This window comes from Cataglyphis hispanica, chromosome 8 (assembly GCF_021464435.1).
Source record: "Cataglyphis hispanica isolate Lineage 1 chromosome 8, ULB_Chis1_1.0, whole genome shotgun sequence".
In the NCBI taxonomy this organism is placed as follows: domain Eukaryota; kingdom Metazoa; phylum Arthropoda; class Insecta; order Hymenoptera; family Formicidae; genus Cataglyphis; species Cataglyphis hispanica.
Window position 1 is genome coordinate 7484692 of NC_065961.1, and position 15463 is coordinate 7500154.

At 34.3% G+C, this 15463-nt stretch overlaps 3 protein-coding genes across 3 annotated transcripts; 2 read left to right on the forward strand and 1 right to left on the reverse strand.

Annotated features, from left to right (window-relative positions):
- Nucleotides 1-125: 125 nt before the first annotated feature.
- Nucleotides 126-3652, forward strand: LOC126851758 (conserved oligomeric Golgi complex subunit 2). The gene is made up of 11 exons (XM_050596051.1): nucleotides 126-338; nucleotides 432-659; nucleotides 799-1065; nucleotides 1144-1445; nucleotides 1533-1650; nucleotides 1801-2123; nucleotides 2203-2269; nucleotides 2408-2588; nucleotides 2786-3065; nucleotides 3174-3354; nucleotides 3423-3652. The coding sequence occupies exons 1-11, from the start codon at nucleotides 267-269 to the stop codon at nucleotides 3504-3506; spliced, it is 2103 nt and encodes a 700-aa protein (XP_050452008.1). The 5' UTR covers nucleotides 126-266; the 3' UTR covers nucleotides 3507-3652.
- A 150-nt stretch (nucleotides 3653-3802) lies between these two features.
- Nucleotides 3803-6554, reverse strand: LOC126851759 (putative transmembrane protein 183BP). Its single transcript, XM_050596052.1, has 8 exons — nucleotides 6122-6554; nucleotides 5722-5802; nucleotides 5483-5569; nucleotides 5336-5404; nucleotides 5036-5174; nucleotides 4655-4859; nucleotides 4313-4480; nucleotides 3803-4159 (listed from the first exon to the last, which is right to left on the reverse strand). The coding sequence occupies exons 1-8, from the start codon at nucleotides 6186-6188 to the stop codon at nucleotides 3899-3901; spliced, it is 1077 nt and encodes a 358-aa protein (XP_050452009.1). The 5' UTR covers nucleotides 6189-6554; the 3' UTR covers nucleotides 3803-3898.
- Nucleotides 6555-7563: 1009 nt separating this feature from the next.
- On the forward strand, nucleotides 7564-15445 carry LOC126851708 (nuclear pore membrane glycoprotein 210). Its single transcript, XM_050595948.1, has 9 exons — nucleotides 7564-8067; nucleotides 8306-9529; nucleotides 9694-13036; nucleotides 13134-13389; nucleotides 13461-13699; nucleotides 13908-14057; nucleotides 14149-14275; nucleotides 14362-14418; nucleotides 14528-15445. Exons 1-9 carry the CDS (start codon nucleotides 7886-7888, stop codon nucleotides 14698-14700), a joined length of 5751 nt encoding a protein of 1916 aa, XP_050451905.1. The 5' UTR covers nucleotides 7564-7885; the 3' UTR covers nucleotides 14701-15445.
- Nucleotides 15446-15463: the final 18 nt, after the last annotated feature.

Consider the following 15463-nt stretch of genomic DNA (forward strand, 5'->3'; position numbering starts at 1 on the left):
TGCGTTCAAAAATATCCTACTCATAGCATAAAATAGATTTGTTCCGATTGGTCAATCAAATACTGCTCTTCACAGGTAGAATTTTTAAACGTACTTTAGTCAGATATAAGTTTTATGCTATGCGATGCTATCTGGATCAGGCTTTATCCTAGATGTCAAGTTGTCACGTCATAATATCAAAATTAGCAAAAATAAATCTTTGATATCGAGGAAGGGAAAGAAAATTTATTAGATTCTATGTAAATGTGATATATTAATATATAATTATGTCTAACAATAATGTCACCTTGCCGAAAGCACCAAAGGATCTATGTTTCTCCGAGCTTGATTTCATACAGGTTTGGCAAATTTCTTTAAATACTTTTATATATAATTTTGAAAGAAATAGATACAATATTTTCTTTTATTATTCTTCTATGCTCTGTTTATAGGAAAATTTTGATGTTGATAATTTTCTCCAAGATCATAGAAAAAATGGCAAACTGGAAACAATGCGTGATGATCTGGGCATATACTTGAAATTACTGAGATCTGCTATGATTGATTTAATTAATAGAGATTACACGGATTTTGTGAATCTATCCAGTAATTTAATTGGACTTGATAAAGCCATAAATGACTTGCAAGCACCACTTGGGCAATTAAGAGAGGAAGTCATGGTAAAATAAAAAAATATATTTGGAAGATTACTTAAAAATTTAACAAGATATGTTCTACAATCAGATAAATTATAAAACTCTTATTTTATATAATTGCAATCTGACATTACAATATGCAATCTACTTTTTTTATTGGCAGCAAGTACAACAAGTTTTGGATGATGAAATCATGGCCATTTCAACCAATTTAAAGGACAATCTGAAGATAAGAGAACGTAAACAAAGTTTGCATAGTTTACAACATGTATACAAATCACTGAAGAAGCTTTCTTCTATATTGTCTATGAAAACATTCATGGAAAATCCTACAAAAATCGACATTTTGGAGCAAGCTGCAATTGAATTAAATCAATTAAAATTTCACAAATCTAGATGTAAATCGGACATTTCAGTTGATCAAGAGAAAGTATGTATCTTTTATAGAAAAATAATGACAGTTGAGAAACAAATATTCAATCACTTTAAAATAATTATTTCACAATAGGAAAGTATAGAATTGGAAAATTTGTATTTAAATTGTCTGAATGAGTTATTCTTAGCATGTATACATGAGAAGAATTCAAATTTGGCAATCCGATGCCTTAGAATTTATCTTACTCTTGATAAAATAACAAATGCTGAAGAATTGGTAAGACATGAACTTGTAAGGCCATTAATTTACAATGTGATTAATGAAGAGAACCTTCAAACTGATCCGCTTGGTCTGCAAAGTATTTATCACAGACTACTCAATATTCTAAACGTAGAACTAAAACAATTATTAGATATTACACTACATCCTGAGAGGTATTTATATTATGTCTATATGGTTGAATATATCATTAATTTATGTATTTATAAATACATACGAATTTTATTAATATATTGTTGCAGAATATCTGTGAAAGGATTTAATTTTCTAATAAACAGCTTTTGGACTGAAGTTGAAGAAAAGATTGAGCAATATATAAAATCCATTTTTGCTCCAGGAGATCCAGTATTATTTCATAAAGTAAGTAAAACATTTGGAAGTTTGTAAATAAAGTACGTTAAAATACAAAAATATATATATATATATATATATATATATATATATATATATATATATATATGTTAAAAGTGATTAAAAAAGATTTTTTTCAAGTTTTTGCAAAAATTTTAGAGATATGTAGCTACATTAGAATTTTTAACAAAATTGGAAGCGGAGTGTGTTACATCTGAAATTTTAATGACACTGAGGAATCATCCACAATATAAAGGTTTTCTTAAGAAATGGAATTTGCCAGTATACTTTCAAATTCGATTTCAAGAGATAGCTGGTCATGTGGAGACAGTATTAGTTGAGCCAGTGTCGCCAGATTCGATCAAAGGTAGTTTGATCTCATTGACACAAGAAAATTTTTCACTTCATGCGACTGATGTGGTTTGGGATAATCTGCTAAGAATTTGGGCAGAAAATATTTATTTGTATCAATTATTTCACAAGTTTGTATCTCTATAATTATATTTTATTGCAATTCTAAAATGTCTTCTTATAAAACTAATGGATTGTTATTATTACCAGGTTCTGGAAACTCAGTCTTCAAATATGCTCGAGGTATCAAACTTGGTGTCAAAATGCAATGAAACAAGTATGTATTTCTTGTTATAATTTTATTATATTCTATTGATATTTTATATGATATTTGATGATTTAAATATATAATGCAAATTGAGAACTAGATAAATTATATATAGGAAAAGTAACCAGAGTTTTATATTATTTAAAGGTATGGCCAATAATAAATGAAACCAACAATTCAAATGACTCGGAGCATTCCACAAGATTAAATTTTCTAGTATATCTGTACACTGATATAAATAAACTGATAAATGCATTGCCATCTTTTTTACAAATAGTACAGTCAAAAATTAAAAATGAGAATGTTACTATATCAAAATTATTAGAAGGTATAATATTGCAACACAATATATAACAAATACTAATATAGTAATTAATAATAATTAAAATGTAATAATTAAAATATATATGTATATATAAATGTAATAATTAAAAAATAATATAATATATAACAAATACGAAAAATGATATTATATAAAATATAATTATTTAGATTTCATCAAGAGATTATTATATTGTATTGCAGATTCTCTGAGTGAAACATCAAGAAATCTAGCAAATTTGTTACCTTTAGTTACAAAAGAAATCGTGAAAGAGCTTTCAGATCAATGTGTAACATATTTGAAACAAGTTAGCGACATTCCCAGATTGTTTAGAAGGACAAAGCGAGACGTGCCAACCAAACCTTGTCCTTATGTAAAGAGTGCAATAATTCCTCTTGCTAATTTCTATGTAGATTATAACAAAATTATTCCTGAAACTGTTATTCTTTGGTTGGAATTAACTTTGTCTTCATTAACAGAAAGGTAAATAATAATAAATCAATTCGTTTAATACAAGATTATGGAAAGAAAATTTAAAAAAAATTATATATATATATATACACAGTAAAAATATTGAATTTTTCATTTTAGTTATTTATTATTTGTTACTGATGTGTTGACGTCTGTACAAAAGACTGAAGAAAGTTTAAGAAGATTAAAAAAGATTCGTGATAAATCTACTGGAATTCTACCTTCAGAATCACAGGGTACTAGCGATGACGAAAAAATACGTATACAACTTAGGGTAGATGTGGATGGTTACGCAAACATGGTAAGAAAACATAATACCAACATTTATATTAAAATAGATTTCCATGCCTCATTATTTATATCTTTTAGATCAAAGATCTGAATATCTCCACTACCAACATACATCATCTGCAAGAATTAATAGACGCTGTAGAAGCAGCTATTAAGAAATAAGATTTTCATAACAATTTTTAATTACATCAATGTGCTGTTCAAAAATGACTTAGTCACTCACCATTTCGTCAATTATATAATTATTAATCGTAAATCATTCTATCCATATTCTATATATATTCCCTGGGATTTTACTTTGTTGTACATATTTTCTTTATATTATAACGTATATAAAAAAAACTGCTTTACATAATTCTTGCATTGTTTTGTCTGTATTTTGTTGTATCGTTGTTATGATAATAAAATTATTTATATACAACTAAGCATTGGGAAAGAAAAGTTACCAATTTGAACGATTTTTCATTCATCACGTTGAGATATATTTGTCTTATAAAATTTAAAGGTTTTTCTATTTTTCCATACACAAAATATAAGAATCTGTACAATAAATTCTAGTCCCAAGAGTCATTTGTCAATAATTCGATTGTGTAATTCACATCCTGATGAGGATAAGTGGGATCCCACCAATCTAAAATTCGGTACTCTGTAACATCGCGAAGTATTACTTGATTGGTTAATGTACTAGGAACATCCGACGTTCCGAATCCAAGTTGAAGTCGATGTTCTCTAAAGCCGGGCATTAAATTCATAGATACTGTTTGCAAAACTAATCCGATTACAGGCGGTAGCATACTATATTTTAAGCAAGTTACCTATAAAACGACAAATATATTAAAATTATTATACTATCATGAATAAAAAATATTTATTTTTGTACTCGAAGAGTAGGAAATTAAAGTGTTATAATAACAAATTGTCTACTCGAGAATTTATAATACAAATATAAATATTAAGATGACACATACCCTAAGTACTTTGCAACCCTCTTCGGGATTAACAGCCACATCTTCCAGCATTTCGAGAAATTCGGTTTTCTTAGTATCACATTGTTGTATATTTTGCTTTAATGGTTTGTTGCATGTTTTGGAAATCTCCTTCAGTTTAAAATAAAAATACCATCGTATTTTCCCTTCCTGAAATATATCACATTTAAATGTTATCATGTAGCATAAAAAGAAAAGAAATAAATCTAATAGTTATAAAATTACTGTATTTGAAAAATTGATGGTTAAAGACAATACAAAAAAATTAGTTTACTTAGTTTACTTAGGAGTTTAAATGTGGACAAAGAATTATTCATGATTTACTTTATGCCACATAAGAGTGCATTTTCTTTTCACAAGAGAATGTGGTTCTTCTTGTCGTAAATAAGACATATCATCTACTTCTCGTTGTAACAATGATGTGAAATAACTGTAATGTAATGCCCTGATAACACAAGCTCTTAATCCATGTAATCTCATACATTGTGGCTGCAGATGCTCGGGTAAATTTGGTACAAATTTGTAATATCTAAAATAACAAACTAATCAAATATTGCTGCACAATATGCAGCTACATTATGAAATGTATATCATATTAACAAGTATAAATATCAAATATATTAAATGCATTAATGTATGTATATATGTACATATGTATTAATGTTGCACGATGGTAAACTAAACGATGGAATAAAAAAAACTTACGATTTATATAAATGAAACCAAAATTTTGCAGTGGTGGTTACATAACAAGAACTTTTGCAAATTCGTGCAAATTTTCCTACTGCTTCAGGTCGTATATATTCCGAGATAATAAACCATATGTCTAATGGATAATCAATCCCTATTCAACAAATAACAGTTTTGTTACATAAAATTTATATCCATTATATTGAAAAAATATAGCATGTTACATCTTATATTTTATATATTGCAAGTGATATTCTATATATTCATATTTATTCTAGAAATTCTTTCTTTAGTATTACAAAATATTTTATTTACCTCCCTCTTTATCATTAGCCTCCTGACATTTTAACTTTCTCCTATTCCTTCTTGTAGTACCAGACATAACTAGAAAAAGAATTAATGTAAATTATTTATCATATTCATTTATTGTAATATACTTATCATACTTGCTTTTATACTTACTTTTTGTTACATTACTTTGCAATAAATTCTCTTCATCTATTTTGTCCCATGTAAATTTTTCTTCTTGTATCGTTGCTTCTTGCTTCACTAAATAAAATGAAAATCACATGATTATGATACTGAAGAAACGAGAGAATGCAAAACACTGAAATTAATTTCAGTAATTGAAATTTTTATATGTATACTTTCTTCCAATAATAATTTAGAGATATAATAAATCAAGTAAATAGTTCTCTAACCTTCATTGGAGACATTTGTAATAGATTTCTTGAGCCTCGCACGGATTCGTAAAGTATTAGCAAAGTCGTCAATGGTCACATCTACATTATCAAATATTAAAATAATAATTATTTATAAATACAATAAATACTATTTATCCAGTTTTTATGTTTCAATTTCATTCTCTATATAATATTAATATTTACATGTAAAGATAACATATTTCTTATATACATAAATGTAATTGACACAAATTTTATTAAAAAATTGAATAAATGCATCTACATTTACACACAGCTGTACCGTTTACACACAGCTGTACACACAGAATAACCGTATCAAAGTATCTTACGTTAAATTAATTTTGCCACGACAAATTTACTTAAATGCGTATATATATATACATGATAAGAGCTTAACCTCCTACAAGAGTGTCAGTTTTCTTTGTCGTTGACTTTTTGCTCGCTTTTTTCCGTAGAGTGGACATCCCGCGTATTTTTCGACGTGGATTTTATAAACATACAGCGATTAAGCTAATTAAATCAGGTACGCATTGCGAGGAAATGAAAAATCTACGATATATACAGGTATATACACTGATAACGCTGACGTGCGTATTAGGCATCCATGCTCACGACGAGAACACTGATCTCGCATCGCGAACAATCTCCTCGCTCGTTCCTCTCCGCGATTCACATAACTGCCGTGAATAAACGCCATCAGAAGGTGGAAACATCACGACGAAACATCGTATCACGCATCACGATTGTCAGGCCAGATAAATCATGGCGACATTGGCCATTCGCCGCTAATCATATATATCGAGATTATCGAGTAGTCTGATGCGAATGTATGGGTGCGCGCGCGCGCGCGTGTGTGTGTGCATATATGTATACATACCAAAAGTATATATATCAAACGTCATACGTGTGATATGTATGGATAGTTAGGTCATCACTGACGTGCGGGCTTGCGGGCCTAAATCAGCCTAAATTAATATTAAAAACTGTTATATTATTGTTGTTCTTTTGATGACAGTGACAATTAAATCATCGGAAAAATTGTTTTACAATACTTATCTATGTACCTATCCGGTATGATTTATTCGATTCATATAATTATGAAATTCCACAGAATTTTAGGGATTGCAATTGAGATCGTCTTTCGTAATTTTGTTTTTGAAATATTTCTTTTTTGATTGGTTAACCGATGAGGCAATTGATTTGGTTTTTCTGAGAATGACAAAGAGCATGAAAAATACATATTTATAGTAGTTGCATTATTTTTAATTAAATACATACATGTCACATATATGTGCTAACAATATATTCTAATAAAGTTACATACATAGATATCTGGCACGAAATTTTATCATAAGAATTATGAATATTCCTGAATATAATATCTTTTATAATTCATAATAAGATCTTTTAAAAAATAAAATTTTAAAAATGTGTGAATTGTTTTATAAAAAAAATTATTGTTTTATTTTGCCAAATAAATTTAAATTAATTTTAATAAATTTATTTTGTTTTATCAGGCTGCGGTCGGGAAGATGCTAGAAATGCTTCGAAGCATTAACCAATCAGAATAAAGAAATCTTTGCTCTTTTTATCCTGATTGGTCAATCAAATACTTCGAAGCATTTCTAGCATCTTCCCGACCGCAGCCTTAAGGCCATTGCACGTTAAAAAATTTTAGTCATAATCGTAAAACCGTAAGTAAATCAACCAATCATAGTTCAAACATTCTTATTATGTATTAGACTATTTGATTGTCATTGGTCAATTTTCTTACGGCCTTATGATTATGACTAAAATTTTTTAACGTGCATAGCATTCAGTCATTGAGATGGGAGATTGAAGAGGATTCGTTCAATGAGACGCGAATACATAAAGATCAGGTTCAGGCGTTCAGGCAGGACGCATCAAGCAATGAGCAGCAAGGAGATATTTCGAAAATTTTCTATATATCACCTCGTTGATTGGTTGCTGCTTGCTGCATCCTGTCTTTTTCAATATAACCGCCCATTAATGGCGATAGTAGACGGCGCACAGCAGCCACTTGTTTGGTGATTGGTCGCTGCTACTGCGATAGTAGCGCCCGAAAATGCGTGCGCTTAAAAATACGTCAGACAGGAGACAGGCTAAGTGACCGTAAAATTGCGCCAAACACGCCGACAACATGCTTCTCGAATCGAGAACATTTACGAGAATCGTGTTATTCGTTGGCTTTGTCGCCGTAATTCGTATCGCGAGAACTTCCACGGCACACAAACTGAATGTGCCTCGAGTTTTGTTACCTGTCTTCAACAACTTTGCGGTAAATTTCACGCTAGAGGTGACGGACGGTGGTTGCTATAAATGGTGATTATTTTTTGTTTATCAATTAATAGGCGATATTGCGATGCATTATCGTTAAATTGTGATCGCGCGAAGCTTATATAAAACTCTTATCTTAGTTACGGAGTGTAAATATTTTGTCGCACAATCGTTACCGGTAACGCCATAACCTTATCGGTACATTTTAATAGTACTTGCATATTCTCAAATTAGAGTTTAGTATTTACGAAATTTGATTAATATTAATTTTATATTTCTTTAGGTCAACCTCACGTTTGGATGTTATACAGTTGATTCCTATAAACGAGAATTTTGACAGAACATGTTCATCAGCAGTGCTAATTCAAACCATAACGAGAGAATTAACGAGGAACACCGCGATTGTTTTGGCAGAAGACATTAATTCCGGTCACTTTCTGCGATGCGACGTTATAGTGGATGCAATATTTTCCTTGAATCTCATTACCACTACGAGAGAATTGTACATCGAAGATATACCCGAAGCATTTGAGGTACGAGCGTACGACGAACAGGGAAACGAGTTTACGACTCTAGCAGGCATAGAATTTTTATGGGCTATTGGTGATACTGACAAACGTATATTATCTGATACTAAATCTACAATTAATGTATTACGCTTTATGACATATGAGGAGTCACAGTATGAAAGACCTGCTAGTGTAGCTGCATTAGATAGCATTGGCAAGAGAGGTCATATTGTTTTGATAGAAGGTGTTAGGACTGGCACTGCCAAAGTATCTGTCAGATTGCCACATTCTGAATACAAGCATGTTCCATTTATAGAACTAGAGTTGATTGTGATTGCCAATTTAATCATAATTCCACCAGAAATAACAATAATGGCTTACGACAGCTTCAAGTATAAAATAATGCACACTCGTCAAGGGCGCTTGGAGGAGATCAGTTTACCCTCGAACCAGTATTACCTGGAGGCCGAGAGTTCCGATATATTAGAAATCGATAACGACCGTGATTTTGCTTATGGTCTTAAAACGGGACGTACGAAGGTATTCTTGCACGATAAAAATGTCCGCGAGGAGTATCCAGTCATTTTACCTTCCGCTACAGTTAACATACATGAGGTGGCTTACATTTCTCTCTCTGTTCTACCAAACAGAAACTGGGGATTAGTATTGGGTCACACTCATGAAATCATTGTTGAATTATATGATAACAAAGATCACAAATTTCATATTGGAGAGGGCGTAGAAGTTTCCATAAAGATTGACGAACAATATATTGAACCAAAATCGATTACGCAAAATGGCACTTATGCCGTTATAGTACCAATCACTTGCGGAATAACAGTCGTGGAGGCAACGTTGCGAGGTATAATCGACAAACGTGGCAAAAGGATCACGTTCGACCCGCGACCATCTACTAGAGCCGAATTTACGATACATACGCCGGTCGTAATTCAACCTCGCATTTTAGCTATTCCATGGGACCTCGTTAATAAATCTAGGTAAATTAATTTTGATATAAAATTTGATATTAAAATAAATATCAAAGATCTGTTTCTTGTTAATAAATATATTTCTAAAATTATTATAATTGTAAGTTATTGGAGAAAAAAAGTTCTGTGTCTTTGTTTTTGTCATTATATTTTTATATTTTCTTTTATTCTAGATTCGATATAATGTTAAGGGCGAATGGGGGAGATGGCTCATATGTCTGGTCCAGCAGACAACCGTCGATAGTAACTGTCTCACAGAACGGCGGTATCAGAATTCTATCAGCGGGTACAGCGGATGTGGCTGTCGCGATGGCGAGGAATCAATACAATAGGGACACAGCGAAGATATACGTATTATTACCTTCGAGGCTGAAAATTATTGAGTATAACATGGAAGCGGCTACAGGAGAACCAATTCATCTGCATGTCGCGTTATTCGGGAAATTGATCAATGGTACCGATGTCAAAGAGATACCCTTCAGTGACTGCAAAGATGTTAATTTTGAAGTGTATATTCCAGATGAGAATTTTGTACGGACATATGATAAAAATGTACAACCGATTGGTGCTGCGTGTGCCGTGATAACTGTTGTCAATTATCGTTGTATCGGAACGTCTGATGTGACTGTAGCTTACAACGTAAAAGACGATAATGCGATCGATCGTTTGCTAATGGACAACGTCACTGTATCGGCATACGAGCCGCTCGTAGCGATACATCCGGAGAGTAAGAAAACTTTACTTTCCGTGGGATCCTCGAGGAACGTGGTGTTTAAAGGCGGACCGCTGCCGTGGACGAACAAATCTCAAGATTATTTGCGAGAAATACATCCGTCAAACGAGCAGATTATTGAACTGGTGGAATATGAAGATTCTTTAAATGGACCATTTGACAGAGCTGTTTTCAAGGTAATTTGCAAGGCGTTAGGCGAAACGGCGTTAACGTATACGGTGTCGAACGTTCCTCTGCTTGCGAACTGTCGACGCACTCACGCATCGGAAACGATCGTGATTGTCTGCGGCAAGCCCAGATACATTTATCTGCGGCCAGACTTCATGGACAATGAAAATTGTCCGATCAGCCAGAATGCAGACAAGATAATCGCACACAGTGAAAAGCCTTTAAGAATTTCCGTGATTGTTAAGGATGAGGATGGCAAGCAATTTGACAATATCACGAGCTTAAACGTCGAGTGGAACCTGAAACCATCTGGTAGTGGTGTCGTGGAGCACCCTTCCGGCACGATAGAGGAGATTTGGACGGATGTGAATGTGATTCTGCCGAAAACTCACTATCAGAATATTATTTTCAAGAAGCATTACGGTAGTCTTACGATATTTGCAACTGTCACCGGCTATCAAAAACTCGTTCTTAATAGACTCAAAATCACGCCGGAATGGCCGCCGTTCCCCATCGAAAACGAGAGAGGCGGAGTGGAGACTCCGCTGATAGAGGCTTCCATAGAAACAATTTTAGTGAATGATACTATCGTTAGCCCCGACAAATTGATGATTCTGAATGATTCGAGTATGAAATCGTACTTGCAAGTCAGTCAAGGCTCTGGTTACTACGAATTCGTCCTCAGTTCAAACGAAATAGCGAACATTCGGTATATGGATGCGACGAGAACGATCAGCGTAACGCCGAGGAGACCAGGCATGCTTCGTATGACGCTAGTAGACCTCTGTCTACCTTCGAAATCGGCGGAAGTATACCTAGAAGTGCAACAGCTTGCGACAATTGAAGTCGAAATTGTGAATAAAATTGAGAAGGGAAAGTGCGTGACAGCTGCGCTGAAGCTATATGATACTAACGACCACGTCGTGAGGCTGCCATCTCCCGACGCGCTGGATTTCCGTGTGGAGATCGACAACAAGTACATCGAGATCGAGCAATTGCCCGCTAATGAACAGGTTACTGCGCCCTACGAACAAATATTGTACAAGATTCACGGTGTATTGGAAGGTGAGAGTCAGCTGACCTTTATAAAGAAAGGCGACCGCGAAATACGGAGCGAAACGATTACTGTACAGGTGTTCCTGCCGCTGCGAATACAACCGAGAAATCTGACGATATTGATCGGCACCATTTATCAAATGCAAACCATTGGCGGTCCACTGAACGCTGAGATCGAATATTCGACAGAAAGCGGTGATATTCTGCGCGTCGAACCTCGCAATGGGATTCTCGAGGGCAAATCGGCAGGTCGGACGCGGGTTCGTGTTCGCGCCATCGGACTTGATGCCAAGGGCAACAAAGTGGTAGTCTACTCAGAAGATCGCGCCGAAATACATGTACTACATCTCGAGGGAGTGAAGATCTCGACTCCTGTGAACCGGGTAAAAGTGGGAGCGATGTTTCCCCTTTGGGCGTTCGGCATTCCCGATTATTTGACGCCGCTTATCATCGGCTCCATGCAGCTGCCGCTGAGCTTCGCCTGGTCGTCGAGCGATCCTAGTCTGCTTACTTTGCACAACATGTACGAGGGTACCGGCATCAACGTCCGATATCAGAATCAAGTATCGCTGAGGGCACGGGCTGTGAGTCCGGGCGCAGCGACGATCCATCTGAATGTCACCGTTCCGAGTAACGTACTGTCCGGCAAGAACGACATCACTTACACCACGTTTGTAAAGATCGAGATATTCGAGGAATTGCGTTTGATTGATCCAACAACGGCGAGTTCGCCGATATTAATGTCGCCGAATTCTATTCTGCAATTGCAAACAAATCGCGACAAGCATGGTACGACAACTTATGAGATTCTGTCAAACGCTCATTCTGGCATCGGATTCACGGAAGATGTTGCGTCGCGTGCCCTAACGCCCGGCCCGAGGTCCACGGTGACCGTGGACAAAAACGGGATTACAAGAGCTGGCGAGAATCTCGGTCGAGATACAATCGTTACCATTACGAATACGGAAGCATATAACTTGAGGCAATCATTGACAGTCCTCGTCGAGGTCAAGCCTATTCACTACATGATGCTTTCTTTGAAATCCAAGTTACGTATACGGAATGGCGAGGAGTTGAATATGTTACCGAAAGGAATGAAACTGGAGTACGTCGTCGAGTACTACGATAACGTAGGGAATAGATTCCACGCCGCCGAGGCCAATGTCAAGGCTACGTTGAATCGGGCCGATTTAGCATCATTCACGTCAGGCGATAGCATCGTCGCCGCAAAATTCCTTGAGAATGGCGAACTGGTCGTGAAAGTTTTCAACGAAAAGTATCCCAACGTAATGTTCGATTACGTTCACATGATGATCGGCGACGTTGTGTTCCCGACAAGGACGACTCTGACTGTCGGCGATATAATATGTTTTTCTATGCCGCTTCTCTCATCTGACGGGGATCCGGGATATTGGCAGTCATCTGCGCCTGAAGTATTATTGGTGGATCCTATTACCGGTATAGGTCGCGCCCGAAACGTTGGCCAGGCCATTATAAAGCACAGCCTCGCCATGCATGTGCAGAGTGAGATAGAAGTCAATATTCTACCAATATCACGGGTAATTACAAGTTATAGAAAAGTATAATTTTAAAACAATATATTTTTTTTATGTATGAAGAAGAGATATGACATTGTAAAGCTGATTTTTTATATAGGTATCTATCGTTCCTCTGAGAGGAAGGAATATCACTGGTACAGAAATTTTTAGCGTACCGCTTGTGCTGAAGAGTAAAGATGAAGAAATCAAAGAAAATAATGTGTTGGCGAGAGGTCTAGGTGGTTGCCGTACGTTATCATCATTCACACTGAACGCTTTTCCCTACACATGCAACGTGCAATTTGTCTCGTCAACTTTATCAATCGACGTACGGGATCTGTTTCTTGTGAAGCCACGCTTTGATATCGTGACAGGTAGGTTGCAATAATTTCTATAGTAACAATGATAGACGAGTGTCAGTTATAATTTTCTCTTTTTCTTATAGGTTTTTATTACTGCGACATCGTATCGATGGCCTCTCCGACAGTAGCCGCTAGTATATTAGACAGTCGTATTCAAATCAGTGCCCGAAGCCGAGATATCGAATCGATCGCTTTAGAACTCGTCTATTTACCGCCTGTGTACGTCGATGCCAAAGAAATTGTATTCGTCTCCGCTCAGAGCGGCGCGCCATCGACGACGATCGAAGTGTATGGACTGCCATCGGTGTTACAGCATCTCACTGTAAGTAATTTTTATATGAAAATCTTGTAAATATATATTTGTTTTGCTAAAACTTATGCATAATTAAATAATGCCTTATAATTAAAATTATTGATATGTCTTGTAATCTTATTTTTTATTTTTAATGCAGATTATGCTTGTTAAGAACTTGAACTTTATCTTTTTACTTTGTCCGTTTATGAAATAATAGTATTATTTTTTTTATTAGATTGATGTACCAGATGGTATAGTTGTCATCTCACAACAATATATCTCCAAATCTACAATGCAATATAAACTACGCTTAATGAATAATCAGGATGAGATTCAAGGGCAAAGAGTGTTCATTGCGAATGATTTGACCAAACAAAATGTATCTGTAAGTAAACTGCACATGTGTATGTTTATAAATACATTTTTTTTTAATCACAGATATAATTATTATTATGATATTACTCGTTTCTTTTTAGCTACATATACGTGTGTCAAGGCATAATCACTTCATTCCTATGTCTGGTGTGCAATGGGTGAATTATATATATTTCCACAGATATACGCTAGGAACATTTGCTGTTATTGTGATTACAATCTTCTATGGTAAGATTAAAGTCAAACTTCTTCAACTTGCATATTAATAAAAAAAAAAATGTCAGCATTATTAACATAATATCTATATTTTTCAGTATGGAAACATAGGGTAACGAGTATTGATTTAGCGATCAGGAACAGGACCATTTTTGGTATGCGTTTTTTCAACATTTAATGTTACCATCACAATGTTTGCGTTAATGTCTTTGCAATGTGCAACAATTATGTGTAATAGTGGCAATGTTTTTTTTTTTTTTACAGCTGATAGATCTCCACCAATGTTGAAGAAAACCATTTGTGGTCCATGTACGACTCCTACTTCGACTGGCAGACCATCAACTTCGCCGTTAAGGCCATTCTCAGCGTTTGAATCGCCTGTTTATGGCGATCCGCGTAGTTTCGGCACACCATACATTAGAAGGAGGGATATATGAAAAAATCTTGAACAATATTAGACTATTCGATATAACATCGAATAACAGATATAACATACGAAGATCAGATCTTCATATTACTGACAAAGATTGTTAAAAAGCATCTGCTCCGACATTAGTTAAGAAACGTTCAATATTTCAATCACGTTACTTAATTTTGTGAGAGTAATTCATTACATTCGTTAACATAAAACGGCCCGATTAATGTAATATAATTGATGTTTCAATTAAGTTATCTTCGTGATAAATGCGCAATCGTCGCAAAATCGTGCCTTAAAATTAAAACTACTGTCATTTTGTTGTACACAAAGTCAAAAATTTTTTGACATTTCAAAAAAAAATTTTTCAATTTTCCATGCAAAATTATATTTATATTTTTACTTAATACCACAGATTTATGCATCATTTTATTATATAATATGATAATAATATTGTACAATAATATTGCATATACATACATACATATATATATATATATATATATATATATATGTGTGTGTGTATATGTATATGTATATACAATGATGATATATGTATATAACTGTACGATTCTGTGACAATTATGCGTGCGTGCGTGTAAAATACGAATACAATTGTTTGTACTTGTAATTATCCGTTTGTTAATAATCGCCACAATTTAAGTGTGCTACATTCATTTTAATAATGATATGTACAGTTTCTAGTCGTATGAAAAGCTATATTTTTGATTACGTAAATAAAATAATAGTAAACTCGTTGGTGACATATAATATATCATATGTCA